This window comes from Cornus florida, unplaced genomic scaffold (genome assembly GCF_030987335.1).
Source record: "Cornus florida cultivar Cherokee Brave unplaced genomic scaffold, ASM3098733v1 CherokeeBrave_3.0.0_Hap2_Chr09, whole genome shotgun sequence".
NCBI lineage: Eukaryota > Viridiplantae > Streptophyta > Magnoliopsida > Cornales > Cornaceae > Cornus > Cornus florida.
In genome coordinates, this window is record NW_026775579.1 from 39307242 (window position 1) to 39324550 (window position 17309).

Genomic DNA, 17309 nt, shown 5'->3' on the forward strand with positions numbered 1-17309 from the left:
ATCCACCACTTTAGTTGGCAGTTGTAGGCGGTTTTGAGAGTTTGCATATATATTGCTAATGTGGGTTCTATAGAGAGGGCAGATTGAGAGTGAGACATAGAGTTGTGTTGTGAGAGACTTTTGTATGCTTCTGCAGGTTGAGGCCTTTCCTTGTACTGTTTTGTGAATAATAGTAAAATGTTGGAAGCCTAGTGCTTCTGTAAATTCGTGGGTGTTATTGTCCTTATATTCTTGCAACTATATTTGTGTGTGAGAGTGTTTTACTTGTTATATGTTCTTGGCAGCAAGTGTGAGTTGGCTGAGCTAAGTTAGAAATTCAGAGAAAAGTTGTTCATATTTCTGGCTTAGTGCCATCACAGGCCACTAGATTCGTGTTTAGAATTTACCCTGTGACAATTGGTATCAGAGCCCAGAGTTGGGTTCATCATGGCCAGTAGTAATTCTACAGAAGTTCTCAAAGATCGTGTGACTTGTTTGGAGGCCTTGGTAGGTGCTCCACATTCTGACGATGCTGCTGCCTTGACGGAGCAGATGGAATTGTTTGCAGTTGAGTTGCAGACAATACGATCAATGCTTGAAGAGTTTGTGGAGGAGACAAACTCAAAGATGCAGATTATGACGGATGATGTGATGTCCATGACAGACCTTTTCAAAGATCGTGTGAAGGATTTGGAGGGCGATGTGGCTCTGTTGAAGAGGGTCATGCACAATCAGACTGTGTGTGGGAGAGAAGCCATCATCTTCCAAAATCAAAATTCCAGAACCAAAGTCATTCGGGGGCAAGAGGAGTGCCAAAGATCTGGAGAATTTCTTGTGGGATATGGAGCAATATTTTTGAGCAGCCCACATTCCAGATAATAACAAGGTAACTATTACCAGTATGTATTTATCTGGTGATGCTAAATTGTGGTTTGGTGGCGGACTCGGGTGGAGGACGAGTTACGCCCCAAAATTACTGTATTTGCAGAGCTGAGGAAAGAACTGAAGGAGCAGTTTCTTCCAGCAAATTCTGGTTGGGTGGCTCGGGAGTCATTGAGGAGACTCAAGCATATGGGTACGGTGCGTGAATATGTGAAAGAGTTCACATCTTTGATGCTGGATATCAAAGATATGTCCGAGGGGGACAAATTGTTTAATTGCATGGCAGGCTTGCAATCATGGGCACAAATCGAGTTAAGGAGGAACAGTGTGATCGACCTCTCTTCTGCTATAGTTGCAACAGACAGCCTAGTGGACTTGCAGATTGAAAAGTCTGACTTTACTATCGCCAGCAAACTGAAGAAGAAGGGCAAGTTCGGTGACAAACCCAAGAGGTATGGTGTTGCTGAGGAAGAGAAGGACAAAGGTAAGTCAGAGGTGACGTTCATCCAGCATAGGCCAAAGTTGGACAGTGGTTACTTCATTTGCAAGGGTTCACACAGGGCGAGGGACTGTCTTAAGAAGGAGAAGGTGAATGCTATGGTTGCTGAAGAAGCCAATGGAGGAGATTCAGACTCGGATAAGGGTAATGTTCGGGTCAATCCTCTTGTCATGCAGTCATGATAGGTGCAGGTGGGCACGTGGCTTCGGGGGAAGGCTATGCAGAGATGCTCACGGAGTTCTTGCCAAGGTTGGTAATGGTGAATTCCCTCTTTATTTGTTTTTTCTGATTTGGGTTGCTAGTTGTGAGGACAGAATCCAAATATGTTTAGAATGCATGTTATGAATCGAAGCGGAGGTTGGGGTTTATGTCATTATTTAAGTGCAGCAGTGGAGTTGTTGCAGTGTTAATTTTTAGCATTCGAGTTGGTCAGGGCCAACATGCTAAGTTGCAGGCAGAGACTTGTGACACTTTGTGATTGTTTCAACGAGGACGTTGAAACTCTTAAGTGGGGGAGGTTTGTTACGGGATTGGGACCTTGACAAGCCCCCTGACAACCATGGGATGCTGTCAGCGTGCACTGGGGGTGCCCGGTGGCATTTTCATAAATATGGCGAAAAAGTGAAGCTTGGAGTTTTGGCTTGGGATCTTTATGGGAGGTACCTTGAGTCTATAGAAGATGGTTGGCGTAGACGGCACTCAATTTGGATGTCGTGCACTTTGAGACATTTATATTAGTGGGCTTAGCACGGGCTAAGTTCACAAGGTTGGCTCAGATGTTGCTTAAAGCATGGACCACACAAGTCATGGATGTGTGGAATAGTCAAGTCAGGGACATGGGCACAAGGCAGTAGGCATAGGCAAGGCTCAGCATGCAAGGTTGGTACAGGGGACTCAGACATGACTTATGGTTACAGAAGATGGCTAAGTGGGCTCAGGTGGTTGGGGGAAGTTACACTTCCCACTAAGTGGGCTTAGTTGGTTGGGGGAAGTTACACTTCCCACTAAATGGGCTTAGTTGGTTGGGGGGAAGTTACTAACACTTTTCACTAAGTGGGCTCAGTTGGTTGGGGGAAGTTACTAATACTTCCCACTAGTGTGCTGAGTAACTTCCTAACTTCCCACTCATATGCATATATTATGGGGAGTGGGGGTGTGCTAAGTAACTTTCCATGCATGTGGCACAGATCTGAGGGGACAACACACAGGTGGTTAGAGTCGGTTTTCTTCCATTATGCTGATATATAGAAGGTGGTAGATAATGTGTAATTTCCTGTGGACAAGTGGCATGAGCAGAGCGTGCCAACAAGCTAGTAGTTGGGCTTTTCAACTACATATGTAGTATTGGCACACTTAGTGTGTGTTAATATGACCCTAGGTGGATAGGAGTGTCATCCACCACTTTAGTGGGTAGTTGTGGGTGGATGGGGGTGCCTCCACCACTTTAGTTAGCAGTTGTGGGCGATTTTGAGAGTTTGCCTATATATTGCTAATGTGGGTTCTGTAGAGAAGGCAGATTGAGAGTGAGACAAAGAGTTGTGTTGTGAGAGACTCTTGTATGCTTCTGCAGGTTGAAGCCTTTTCTTGTACTGTTTTGTGAATAATAGTAAAAGGTTGAAAGCCTGGTGCTTCTGTAAATTCGTGGGTGTTATTGTCCTTACATTCTTGCAACTATATTTGTGTGTGAGAGTGTTTTACTTGCTGTGTGTTCTTAGCAACAAGTATGAGTTGGCTGAGCTAAGTTAGGAATTCAGAGAAAATTTGTTCATATTTCTGGCTTAGTGCTATCACAGGCCACTAGATTTGTGTTCAGAAATTACCCCTGTGACAGAAGCCATAGTACCTGATCATGGGATGATAACAACGAAGAGAGAATGAACTCCTTGAGATGGGTTCTTCGCAATCTCAAGCTCCAATCTCTCGACTTCGACTCGATCTGGCGGCGATTTTGTATCCTCCACGTTCAGTCACCGTCGTCCATCACCGCTGGAATCAGTCCCAATGCTATCCCTTATGGTGGTTTGTCAGCCTTCAATTCTCTCTTTATCCACAAGATCGTTTCCTTAATTTCGCCATAATATCATTTTTTTACTTATAATATATCTTTAAATCGATCAATTACTGAGTTTGAACTCACAAGAACACTTTAATTTTGACGACCGTTACGTTGATTTGGAGCATGAGTTGCATAATCAACGTATATTGGTAAGGTTTAGGTTATCTGGGTTTGAACGGAAGCAATGTTTCTTCTCCGGTGAGGTCAGAATTTGGGGTAAGGGTTTTTTTTTTCCCCTGATTTGGGTAAGTTTTTTTTTGGGTAAGTTAAAATCTCCCTTTGGGTAAGTCAAAATCTCCTTTTTTGCTCCTTGCGGAAGAGGAAATCAGTTCTGTTTGGTAATCCTATCGAAACTTGACACCTCCCACATATGTGTGTGTGTGTGTGTGTCTATATATATATATATATAGACAAAGGGAGGGAGGGAGAAAGGAGAGGAGAGAGAACAAAACTTCGCAGCCACGGTGAGTTAATTTTCATGACCAAGTTCATGGTTATTTTGTTGGTGGCGGTGGCGCCCATGGTTGGTGGTGACAGCCGAAACAATTTAAGATTTAATTTTTTTTTGTTTTTTTTTTTTTTTTGTTTATCTCTTTATATATAGAGTATATATTTAAGGTATTTTAGTAATATATCATAAAAAATTAAGGGTATTTTAGTAAATTAGTTAGGTCAGTTGGTGTATTTGACGGTCCGTCACTCATAAGGGAGGTCCGTGTAGGGGTGCAACTTGGTTTGGGTAACCCGGACCCAATTCGAGCCAAGCCCGATTTTTTATGGGCTTGGGCATTCATTTTTACAATTGGGGTTGGGCTTGGGTGGAAAAATCTCAACCCGAATTTAATTAGGTTGGGCTTGGTTTGAAGTGCTAGCAACCCGAGCCAACCCGAACCCAAATTATAATATTATTTTCATATATATTTTTACTTTTAAATACATTATATATAAAATTTAAATTATGATTACTTTTTTTATTTTCAACTTTTTTTTTTTTGTTAAATGTTAACTTATTGTATTTTAGCATTTAGGAGAATTAATTTTCTAAAAATTTGTTTGTAATTTATTAAAAATTTACAAATAGTCTTTAAAATTCTTCTTGTTTAAAAGTAGTTAATCCAAATCTAATTCAAGATTATATTAAATTTTCAATATAAAGATTAGCCATATGAGTAATCCGAAATAACCCGAAATTTTAACCTGGAATCTAAGCCTGAGTTGCAAGCCCGAATTTAAAAGTAAAAGAATGGGTTGGGTTCGAATTGAGTAGTTAAGGTTGAGGATAGGGTTATGATTGGGTTTGTGTTTAGCATTTCATATAATGGGTTGAGCTCAAGTTATATCTCAAACTCGTCTAACCTGTCTGAGTTGCAGTTCTAAGTTCGTGTAAGATATTTTTATTTTTAGAGAAGTTCCGAATAAATTCTTAAATTAAAGAGGACCATGGGAAGTTTGTGTAAATTAGCCAAAATTATACTAAGATGGAGACAGGATATGGGACAGAGACAGAAATAGCATTAGCCACCGCATTACCAAACACCACCATATATACAATACACGCGCGCTATTGGCTGAACCATACCGTACTCACCTCACAATCCAAAACAAAGGACTAAAAGGAGAGGGACTGAGACAAAATACGCATACATGGCCGAGCGTCTCTGGCTCACACTATCACCATCGTCAATGGCTTCTTTCGGTGGCGCCGCCGCCGCTTCTCGCCTCCTTCCCTCCGCTACCAAAGCCTCGCTTTCTTTCTCTACCTTTTCTTCTCCTCCTTCGCTCTCTCTCTCCTCCTCCTCTTCTTTCTCTTCCCTCAAATCTCTCCGATCTTCTCCTCTCATCTCTCACCTTTTCCTTCACCAGGTTAACATTTCTCTCTCTCTCTCTATATATATTTATATATATTCATCTGTATGTGTTTAATTATGTATCTGATGAATGCAGAAGAGATCGTCGGTTCATGTCTCCGCTAGCGGTTTCAGCACAGTTGCTTCTCCAACTTGTTTCGCATCTGATCCTGACCAGTTGAAGAGTGCTAGAGAAGACATCAAAGAGCTTCTCAAGACTAAATTTTGCCATCCTCTTTTGGTAATTCTTTCTTATTCACTAATTTTGATTGAAATGTTAATGTTGGGGAATATGAATAGCATCAGATGTATACAGTAATGAGATTGATGATGTTGATTATACATTTGTTCACGTAATTCTGTATTTAGTGATTTACAGAACCGTGGATTGTGTGTCTTCGCTAGGATTGCTGCTTCTAAAATTCCATTTGTTTTTCGTTTTATCTTGTATGTGAGTGAATCATTTACTGCAAAAAATATACAAATAAGTAAATAAAACTTGAGGATTTTGTTTTCAGACAAGTATTGGTTTAGCCTATGTGTGGTTTGCACGAAAGCAGGGGAAAATAGAAGAAATAAGACTTTGAATGTTATGTTAATCTTTTATATATTTTTCTTATTGGACTCAACTGTAAAATACAAGAAACAAATTTTTTATACAGAACTTATGTCAGAATGATGTGGCAGTGTTATTTCTAAAATTAGGTCAACAATTCGAGATAGAGACGAGATGATTGCTTGAACACCAGTTCTGAAACCGCACCTATATAACCGGTGAAGAAAATTATTCTCTTTCTAGATGGCTTTAGTTTCTCTTTCCAAATGTCAGAGCTTTTGGTTTTCATATTTATTGACAGAAACCAAACTTTGACTTCTTAGTTCAGTCACTTAATCCTGAGATACAGATCAACCTCTTGATGTTTCAGTTGGGGTGGAAAAAATGTAAGTTTTGGTCAGTTCTAAATCAAGCACTTGAGTAAGAATCATGATATTTGGTTTGGGTCGTAGCTATTTCGGCCATGTATCTGTATTTAAACTTGATCAGTTTAATTTTTGGACAATTCAAACTGAATTCACGTTGCTTGAATCACGTGATAGTTAAGACTGTACTTAGACTATATTTTTTTATTCAATGATTATATGATATGCATTTATATTTTAAAGTATTATTAACAGAACATTTTTTTAAATCTGGTTCACTAGTTTAAATTTGTCAAACCTTCAGACATGAAAGTTTTGTTTAAACACAAATAATATTTGGTTAGTTAGAAAAAAGTATGATGATGATCTCTACTCTTTGGTACTCTCTCTATCTTTCATTATCAATGGAAACATCCGATATTGCCTCAAGAAACAATTCTGTGGCAAACATGACACTGAAATTTTTAACCAATTAGTGCCTCTTTTGCTTTACTTCAACAACGCCTCCAATTCCAACTACATCGGGGTTGGTTGAACACATTTTCCATTTAGTTCTATCTACTGGCATATCATCTGTTAAATTACTGGCCATGCTGTTAGTACACACCACTTTAATGTCTAAACCATATTCTTTTGTCCTTGTCTTTGTATTACCTTCAACTTGATTCAGATCATTCTTTAGTGAAAACCTGTGTATGCAACCATATTTTTTATTTATTCAAGAAATAAATTTCAGTGCATGGGGAAAGGGAACTAAATTTTATGTCGTTTTATGATGTTTGTAACCAGAATTAAATTGAAATCTCTAGATGACATTGATATCCAGTGCATTTCAGTACATTACCTCCTGGTAATGGAATTCTGGTGTTTGAAATGCATCTGTACATATTAATCAGCACCACATTATTCAGATCAACATTTAGGAACACCCGAGTGATGCATCGAGGCCTTACAGCTATTAATATTTTCTTGATTTGAAAAGATTATCTGCTTTCCACTTCCGCAAATTGTTTTTTCCTATAAAAAACTTGGCAAAATGATTCAAACCTAGCGGTTTAAGCTTGATTTCAAGCCTTTTCAGCAATATTTTGAAGTATGCTTCCGCACCTAACCCATTTTGTTTCCCGAATAAACTGTTGTAGTTACATGCTTTGAAATATGTTAATGAACTGAACTACATGTTGATGTCAATCTCATGAGTTCACTTTTCTTGATAAGTTGAATATGTGACTCTTAATTCTTAAGTAGTCATTTAGTTCGGATTGTTGGATGTTGGTGATATTTTTAGGCTGTAGTAGTAAGATATGCCACTTGAATTTTATGTCATGGATGTTTTGATCGTATATGGTTTCAGATAGTAGTATATAATGTAATAACAGTCTATGTTACTCTTATGTCTTCATATATTAGGCCACATTTGGTACTTCTTAATTTGTTAATTGCATATGCTCTGGGTTGAAAATGGATAAGCATTGTTTGACAAGCTGGTTGCGACTTCCAATTTTATTGGGTGTACCTGTGTAAGTTTCTTTTTCTGATTTCAGGCAAGGTTTTATGCATGTTCAGAAATATATGCCTCTTTATTTTTGTTTCTATATTTTCATCCCATCCTCCACCGCATTGGACACAAACTTTGAACCAAACTTTAAATATTTCAACAAGAGGTTCCGAAACAAACACAACAATAAGACTCTAATTTTAGATATTTTTTTTACTGAGTGGTTTTAGTCAATTATCTAAACCAACTTCATAAAGTCATATCATGGTATGTTCTTGGAGGTTGCCCTCCAAATGCTTTGTATTGAATATGTTGATTCCAACATACTTAAGCCTAGGGTTTGAAATGGTTCTGTTGCGTACTTTTAAAATAATATCATCATATTGGGTAGTTATTTGGGGATTCTCTTTAAAAAGTGGACTATGGAATCTTTTGTTACTAGTATTGATGTGGTGTCTTAAAGGGAGAATATTTAGATAAGTCAAATGTTTCATATGGCAACAGGTTCGCCTTGGTTGGCATGATGCTGGCACTTATAACAAGAATATCAAGGAGTGGCCACAAAGAGGTGGAGCTAATGGAAGTTTAAGATTTGAAATTGAGCTTAAACATGCAGCCAATGCTGGTAAATCTATACTTTATTTGCATTTTGTATTTTATTTTATTTTTTTGCTTGGTTGATTTTATTGTTGCCTCACGAGCTGGTGCTACAGGTCTTGTAAATGCACTTAAACTCCTCCAGCCTATCAAAGAGAAGTATTCCACTCTGACATACGCAGACTTATTCCAGTTGGCCAGTGCTACTGCTGTGGAGGTCATTTTTAATATTCTGGTGTTAACATGAGTGATAGAACTAATCAGAGATTGATTGTACTGATCAATTAATTGAAATTACAGGAGGCTGGAGGCCCCAAAATCCCTATGAGGTATGGAAGAGTGGATGTGTCTGGACCTGACCAATGTCCGGAAGAAGGGAGGCTCCCTGGTAAGATACAGTAGTTTTGTGGACCACATATGTGTTGTGCATATTTGGAAATGACATCCTTTTGCTTTGTCAGAATCACCAAAATCTGAAGCATGATACAACTGCATTTGCTTTCCATATGTGACTGTTGATTAGAAAACAATCAAACTGACCATGGCTAAAGAATTGGCAATGACATTTGGTATTGGGACATAGATTGGAGCATGTCATTTATATGGGCTTACTAAAGAAAATTGTTTTGTTTGCACTATAATATATTTAAGTGATGGAACTTTTACTTCTATGGGCCATGTTTATATTTTGATAAATTATACTTGTAGTAGTTTATCTTGGTGCTTCTATTGATGTACAGAGAATTCTATCAAAAACTGTTTTATTGCATGTTTGATTGTCCTTGATTAGAGGATTCTACTGAAATTATTGGTAGTTGCTGCCCTGGGATGTTGTTTCTTTTCTGATGGCCATCTATTTCTTTGACCAATATTTGCACACATGAAATTTTATTATATATAATACTTTTACAAATCAAGTTTGATTTAATTATGCCTCCGGTGATAAATGAATTGTCTTTAAAACTACATATTTCAACTCATACTTCGTTGTATTATCACCTGAATCATATATTCTATGTGGCATTTTACTTTTGGACTTTCAAAATTTCTTGATGCTTCAGATTCAAAGTGAGAGTTTCTGCTATCTGTTGGTGATTGTATACCCACTTCTGCTTGAGGTTTAGAAACTAACTTTTTAGTCTTCATCTCATGATTAGATGCTGGCCCGCCTTCACCTGCTGGTCATTTACGTGATGTTTTCTACAGGATGGGATTGAATGACAAGGTTACAATCTTGATTATGATCACTTTATCTTTAACGCCATTGTATTTGGTGTGTGATGTTTACTATGGAGCTGTTTTGTTCTCAGGAAATAGTTGCTCTGTCTGGTGCACACACATTAGGGAGGTCCAGGCCAGATCGCAGTGGTTGGGGAAAGCCAGAGACAAAATATACGGTATTCATTAGCTTATCTAATTATGTTAATGCAGAAAGAATGTCATTTGGAGCAACTTATGGTGGAAATCCTCTTTTCTTGGGGGGTTAATACTAAGCATTTAGCATGAAAAATTCATTGCAGTTTTCATTAATTTTTATTAAATCATGCATGTGGTATCTGCCCCTTATTTATTGCAATTAAGGAACTCTTGTTTTATATCTTTAAGGCTTCCAAAGGTTGAGAACTATGGATTTATCGACTATTCTGTTTTAGTGGGAAGGTAAACTAATTTAGTGGACCAGGTCTGAAAATGTTTTATATACATTTAACTATCATGAACAGCAGTGGATAAGTTGATAATTCATCCATTTCTGAATCTTCCCCTTTTCTGGCACCGGTGAAATGAAAGCACCGCTGCACCACTGTCTCTTTTAGGTATTGACAAAGAAAGAATTTCTCTGGAAATCCACTTCACACTTCACTCCATCAAAGACTAAGGATTCCTCTACCCCTAACTGGTAAATCTGGCAAGGCCCAATTTCAGATGCCTGCCTGTAGGACCCTTCACTACTAATCCTAGTCCCTCATCTATGTTTCCAAAACTTGCCAAAGCCCATAGGCCCCAGACCTCTGCACACCACTTTCTTTTGCATCTTCTACTCTCTAGGATACACACACGAGTTTTCCCCCATCCAATCTACACCACACACTATATAACTTCCTAGATCATTCTTCATCTTTTTCTGACAGAAGGAAGTTATATAGTGTGGTGTAGATTGGATCGGGGAAAACTCCTGCATCTCAAGGCGAGGCACGCGCCTGAGCTGAATTAGATCGGCTTTTAACCAGCTTCTCTCTTTATATCTCTCTCTTCCTCTCACACCCACACCCAAACCCAAACACTGACACCGACACTGACACTGACACTGACACATACAATTTTTAATAAAGGAATAAAAAAATGAAGGTAAATTATATGCGTCCCATGTAAAATATTCGTTTACATAGAAAAGTTTATATTATATATTGCTGTCTTTGGTGTGTTAGTTTCTTCCTTTTCTGGAATTTTTTTTGTATCAGTCCAGTACAGTGTTATCAGAGGCCCAAGGTGCACTAAGGCGCTAGAGGTCCTTTGGAGACTAGGCGCAAGACAAAAGGCGAGGCACACGCCTGAGTGATGCGAGGCGTGCAATTGAAAAATTATTTTACTATTAAAGCATGTTCATTTTCCTTATTAAAGGCACAAATGTTTTCAAGGGTGCACCCGGGCACACAATAGGCGCAAGTATTGTGCCTGTGCCTGTGCCTGGAGCCTAGGCATGCGCCTAGACGCACCTTTGACAACACTGCTCCAGTATAGTTTTCATTGTCAGTGTCAATACTACTCCCTCCGTCCCAAAATTCTTGGGTGTTTTGGGGAATCCAACTTTTCATGGTGGTAGGTTTTTAATATTTTTTTATTATATTGATAAGAGTGAATTTTCAAATTTATCCTTGCTAAAAGACAAAAGAATACTCCAAAATTAGTGCACTTGTTTAATAAAGTAAATGTCAAAAGGGTAGTTTAGAAATGTTATAAAAAGTAGTACATTCATTTGGAATAGGACATGTATTTTGGGACGTCCCAAAATAGAAAGATGGACAAGTATTTTGGGACGGAGGGAGTACTTAATTTGAGGGTACTTAACAGCACAACGGCCCAACTTTGCAAAGCCTTATACCATTTACATGGGATTGGCTCCAAGCAGGTCTTTTTTTTTTTTTTTTTTCATTTTGATTTTAGCTCCATCTCGGCCCTTATTTTGAAGTCATTGATATTTTGACTTTCTGTACTAACTTAAATATGATAAATTCCTTTTTAATTTAATTAATTTTTTCAAGCTCCTTTAGTTAGTATCAAAACCCAGCCTAGTGTAGCAATAATCTCCTCTGTACAATGGAACAATTTATAATTTTGATCATTATAAAATCAGGTAATGATTGAACCTCTAAATCTATTATATGACAGAAAGATGGACCAGGAGCGCCGGGTGGACAGTCTTGGACAGTGAAGTGGCTGAAGTTTGATAATTCCTACTTCAAAGTATGATATTTTGAAATTTTTTTGTTTATTGAGAAAAGGTTACTTGTGTGGTTCTTATTGCTGATTGCTTTGATGGTACAGGATATTAAAGAAAGAAGGGATGAAGATCTACTGGTTTTGCCAACAGACGCTGCTCTTTTTGAAGATCCATCATTTAAGGTGAAAGGCTGCATTTGGTTTCAAGAGAACTCGTTACTATTTGTCTAACCATTGATTTTGCTAAAATTTTACGTTAAATGCAGGTATATGCTGAGAAATATGCTGAGGATGAGGATGCATTTTTCAAGGACTATGCCGAAGCTCATGCCACACTCAGCAACCTTGGAGCAAAATTTGAACCTCCTGAGGTTTGTTAGCTCCAGTTATTTACGATGTTTCTGCTTAGAGTGCTAACCAACTAATCAAGTATAAGTAGTTGATTATGTCTTCATATGAGCTGGAATACCCTCCATGAATTGGTTTATAACAAGAACCATTTTGATTGACTTTTTTTTTGTAAAAAGAATTCTCAAGTACTTTTATTTTGATGAGTGTGTTCATTTCTTCATTATGCGTAAATTTTTATAATTTATGTCGAGTACTTATGTTTTATTGCATGATGACTTTTCCTCTTAAAACTTGCATCATTCTTTCAATCATACCGTTTTATTGCATGATGACTTTTCCTCTTAAAACTTGCATCATTCTTTCAATCATACCATTTCATGAACATTCTTTTGCATATGATTTCCAAATTTCTTGTTAGTTGTCGCATGGGAATAATTAGTTTTCATGGCAGATTCTAAATCTCCTTCAGTGTCTATTAACTAAAGAACATTTGAATTTGATTCTACCAAGAGATAATGATGATTATTAATATATTCATAATAGCATCGTTATTATTATTTAATTTTTTAGCCACCTGAACTTCATCTAAGGTATGCATATTGGTATTGTTTTATTAATCATTTAAACATTTAGGCTTTCCTAAACAATATTTTTATTTTTATTTTTTCCCCTGGTAGGTAGCAAAACAAGAAATTTGATTGCTATACTAACTTCTATGGATTCTGATGATCAGGGTATCGTGCTAGAAGATGGTGCTGCACCAGAAAAGTTTGTGGCATCCAAGTACTCATCGGGAAAGGTGGTTAAAAATTACTATTATTATGTTACCCTTTTAGGAATGATTGTGAATAATTTCCTGCGATTTTCTGCATCAAAGACTCTTATGAAGGAAATTGCATCTATGCATTTGTTTAAAGTCAATTACTTTTCATGGTTGATGCAGGATTAAATTACAAGTATCTTGTAGTTTTCTTGTGCCGTTTCTTTTAATAACACAAGATGAAGCTATTATCAAATCCTGTGAACTCACATCTAAAACTTGGAAGTCTAAATGGAAGAGTGGAATAAATTCAACGAGTGTTGTTGCCTATTTGCATTGCAGAGAGAGCTGTCGGATTCTATGAAGCAGAAGATTCGAGCAGAATACGAAGCAATAGGGGGAAGCCCAGATAAGCCTCTCCGATCAAACTATTTCCTTAATATTATGATTGTGATTGCTGTTTTGGCACTTTTGACATCTCTGGTTGGAAACTAAGTTGGTATTTTTGAGGTTTCATATAGAAGTCACATTTCTTGTGATTTGGCTTGTATGGCTGTGTGGTTCACAAAATAGATTTTGATTCACATTTGCAAATCATAACACTGTGAAGAAGCTAACTGTCTCTTTTAGGAATGTAGTTAGTGTGTTTAAGTTCTCTGGCGTTGATAACTGCAATTAGACCATTCTCGAAATACAGTAACATCTCTGAATTTGCTAGGGCTTGTAAATTTAAACTTTCCCCACTGTCACAGGCTCTGTTTATTTTGGCGTAAAATATATTCCCTTTTCAGGTAAAATATTTTTTATATTTTGGTGTTTGGCAAAGATCTATGTTGAGTCTATTGGGTGGGGCGAGTAAAATAACTTGCCGAAAATTGATGGGTAAGTTATTTTTGTTAGGTTTTAATGTTTTTTTTCTTCGTAAATTTTTTTACCTGACAATCAAACACCGAAAAATAAAAATAAAAAGTATTTTACATTTTAACAAACGGAGCCTTAATACAAAAGGACAATGCGGAGTCGGTTTGTTTTTGGAGGATCCCAATAGCTGAAAGAAACAGTTTGTGACAGAATTGCTGGAAGGTAGGTTGGTCTTTTTTGATATCAACATCATCCTGTTATATGCAAGTAATTGTCCAATTGTGCGGTATGTGTTTGTAGATACAAAATATTGCTTACAAGAGACGTGTTATCGAAGTAAATTAGTAGTAGTTGATTCGATAAATTAGTAGTAATTGATAACGTTCCGCTCTCTCATGTTTGTGTTGTTGTGGCTGTGCTGCTTCTGAAAAATCAGTAGACAGCCATTTTTCTGATCAGAGTGAAAGGATTTGTGCTGCTGCTGTCAAGCAGTTGATTATGATGAAGATATTCCATTTATCTTTATTATTATTATTATTATTAAATTTTTTTTTTTTTTTTTTTGGTTGCTTTTTGTGCATATGAAATTTGGCTTATAGTTTCCAAAATATTAGAATCAGCATGAAGAAACATTATGGATTGCTTTGGTTGGTGACAAAATATCAATTACATTATTAAGCATTCTAATCCAAAGATCACCCTCCTCTACGCTATTGTTCGGTTCACTGGTTCTAATTGTTCGATTGCTCAATTTGGTACTAATATTTCTAATATGGTTGGATCAGTTTGGGTCTTATTTAGTCTAAATAACATTAGGAGGGAATGTGATTTTACTTTTTTACTTTGAATAATAACCATTATATTATTCTAATTGAAAAGTAGAGTTAAAAGTAAAAATATAAGGGTAAATCAAAGATTCTGTAATAACATTTTGTTGCAATTTATTCTATTTGGCTTATTTATTAATTTTTTTCTCGGACAAGGAGGGAGGATGGGGTGAATTGAATCTAGGCCTTCACACATAATTTAAGAGACTGCATTAACCAGTTGGGCTACCCAGCTCAATCCATCCAGGAGTAGGTATTCGGTCTGCTTAGTGCACGTGCATAGCCGTCTTTGTACACACATGGGCACGTGTTATTTGTACAGCATGCTGATATGAGGGGGTTATAAAACTTGTCACTAAATCAGTTAAAAGTGTTTTTTTTTTTTTTTTTTTTAATTTTAAAAAAATATTATTAATATTAGTAACACAACCTTACCAACTGACTTTTCTAAAAAGTATATATATCACATAATATATATATATATTTTGATGATTTGTGTTTAAAAACATTTGGGTCATCGGGTTGGGTATGGGTTAACTCGTCTTTTTATGACCCCTCATAAATGAGTTACTGACCCATTACTTAACCGCCCATTCAAAACCCCTCTCAAATCCAAGCAATTGCTGTCCCTAGTATGTATCGAATGTATATGTATAAGCAGTGACGGAGTCAGGATTTCAAGTGAGGGGAGACACACTGTTAAAAAAAAAAAAAACAATACGGAGTACATATATATATATATATATATATATATATATATAACAACTATAAAATTTAAAAAGACAAAGAAAAAGAAATTTATTAAAATATAAAAGGAAAGAAAAATGAAAGAACTTTAATAGGAAATAGTTAAGAAGTTTCAATTGAGGAAGAAAAATTTGATTTTTTTTACGAAGGAAATTTAAGGAATGTAAAGAGTAAAAGAGAAAATAAAAAAAAATAAGAATATAATTTTAGGAACTACAAATTTGAGGGGGGCCACTATATAAATTTTTTCATATATATAAAAAATTTTAAAAAAATTACTACATATGTAATAGGTTGCTAGCCAACTCGCAACCTTCCCTTACATTGGCTACGTCCCTGTGTATAAGTGAGTTGATGATTCATTCTACCTTCACTTAACACCTCTCGATGTCTCTCTCTATATATGCATACATTCTCCTGTTCACGATGTTTGGGGACTAGTTGAATTCCCCCTTTTTTTTTTTTTTTTTTTTAATATCTCTGGCAATCTGTATATATATCAGTACACATTTTGTTTTCTACAAATAAAATCTATTTTGAAGAAATAGTTGAAGAATCATTGTTTGGACGGCTATCAAGCAAACCCAAGTATTCCAAAGCTTTACAGTAACAACATCCACAAAGAGAGAGATTCCAAAATTAGTAACATCTGAAAATGGTCTCCAACTTGAAATAATAAAAAAAATTTATATATATATATATATATATATATATATAGTTCTGATCTCTTATTCTCATGGAATAAGAAAATTAATCAACACTTTCTATATAGACTGTTAGATTAAATTTAACGGTTCAAACCCACCTATGACCTTCTCTTTTAACACAAAATCACTCTTACCCTATTTTTAGTTTCTTTATTTAATTTTACCATTACTATCTACTATAACAATAAAAAGGTAATTATCAAAATAAAAATAGAAACTTTTGAGTGGGAGGTTTATATTAAAAAGGTAATTATCAAAATAAAAATAGAAACTTTTGAGTGGGAGGTTTATATCCGGTGGTTGGGATAGATTGATGGCTCAATTCAACTCTTTCTCCATTTCTTTGTGCGTGGCTGAATTTGAATCCATGGACAAAAGTGTGGACAAATGATTACTCTCCGTGGATTAGGTTGTGGAAGAGTTTCACCCTTTCTTTTTTTGGGTTACCTTGTTGTTTCTGAGGTGGATTCTAAGTCCCACCATAGTCAGTACATCATCCAATAATCAAACTCACAAATTCACAGATTCAATAATGAATTTCACCAAATGTCCAACTTCAAATTGAAATAGAAAGAACTTTTGTTCAAACTTTAAATGAAATTTTCTTCAATTTCAATTCCAATGAATCAATTCAATATTCCAAAATGCAACAGTATATTTTTTGATAAATTTACTTATACTAGATAAGTATATTAATTTACTTATACTGAGAACAACAAGATGTTTCTTAAAAAAATGTTATAATATCATATTGTTGTTGCAAAATTGAAAGATACGGGTATTATTTTTCTTTCAAAAAAAATCTAAATAAAAACAAATTTGTTAATAAAATATACTGGTATTATTTTTTTTTTCAAAGGTTTCTATTTTTATTTTGATAATTACCTTTTATTGTTAGTAGTTTTGTGTTTAAAGGAAAGGTTATAGGTGGGTTTGAAAAATGACCGTTAAATTTAATTTAATGGTCTATATAGAAAATGTGGATTAATTTTTTTGCTCCATGAGAAGTAAAAGATCAAGATTATATATATATATATATATATATATATATATACACACACACAGACACCTCGGTACGAAGAAACAATTACAGAGAGTCTTTTAGTGTGCGTAGTAAAAGTTGCATCGATGAATGTAATATAATTTAAATCATATAAGACTCTTTTATATTTGTTATTATAATATTTAAAATAATTATTTTTATTTAATATACACTTTTTATTTTTCTTATATGTTACAAGGATCTCAAATATCTCCTTTGAGTTTTATGTTGTCCTTTACATTAGCATTTAAATTTATTATTTTTGTTATTGACAAAAAAAAACTCATATTCCCATAT

The 17309-nt window shown here is 35.7% G+C and overlaps 1 protein-coding gene across 2 annotated transcripts; it reads left to right on the plus strand.

Annotated features, from left to right (window-relative positions):
- Positions 1-4981: 4981 nt before the first annotated feature.
- On the plus strand, positions 4982-13483 carry LOC132273708 (probable L-ascorbate peroxidase 6, chloroplastic/mitochondrial). 2 transcript variants are annotated; one of them, XM_059774747.1, is made up of 12 exons: positions 4982-5279; positions 5361-5504; positions 8187-8307; positions 8396-8496; positions 8580-8667; positions 9437-9504; positions 9590-9676; positions 11667-11741; positions 11823-11900; positions 11984-12088; positions 12802-12867; positions 13171-13483. In XM_059774747.1, exons 1-12 carry the CDS (start codon positions 5061-5063, stop codon positions 13321-13323), a joined length of 1305 nt encoding a protein of 434 aa, XP_059630730.1. In that variant the 5' UTR covers positions 4982-5060; the 3' UTR covers positions 13324-13483. The 2 variants fall into 2 exon arrangements, with proteins under 2 accessions (XP_059630730.1, XP_059630731.1); XM_059774748.1 differs by having other exon boundaries at positions 4983-5279; positions 13012-13378.
- The last annotated feature ends 3826 nt before the right edge of the window (positions 13484-17309 follow it).

What these genes read in the sequence shown, in the direction of transcription:
- LOC132273708 (XM_059774747.1), top strand. Translation starts at nt 5,061, where the DNA reads ATGGCCGAGCGTCTCTGGCTCACACTATCACCATCGTCAATGGCTTCT. An exon ending in GGATGGGATTGAATGACAAG is followed by an intron (nt 9,505 to 9,589) that starts GTTACAATCTTG and finishes TTTTGTTCTCAG; the next exon opens with GAAATAGTTGCTCTGTCTGG. An exon ending in AGCCAGAGACAAAATATACG is followed by an intron (nt 9,677 to 11,666) that starts GTATTCATTAGC and finishes ATTATATGACAG; the next exon opens with AAAGATGGACCAGGAGCGCC.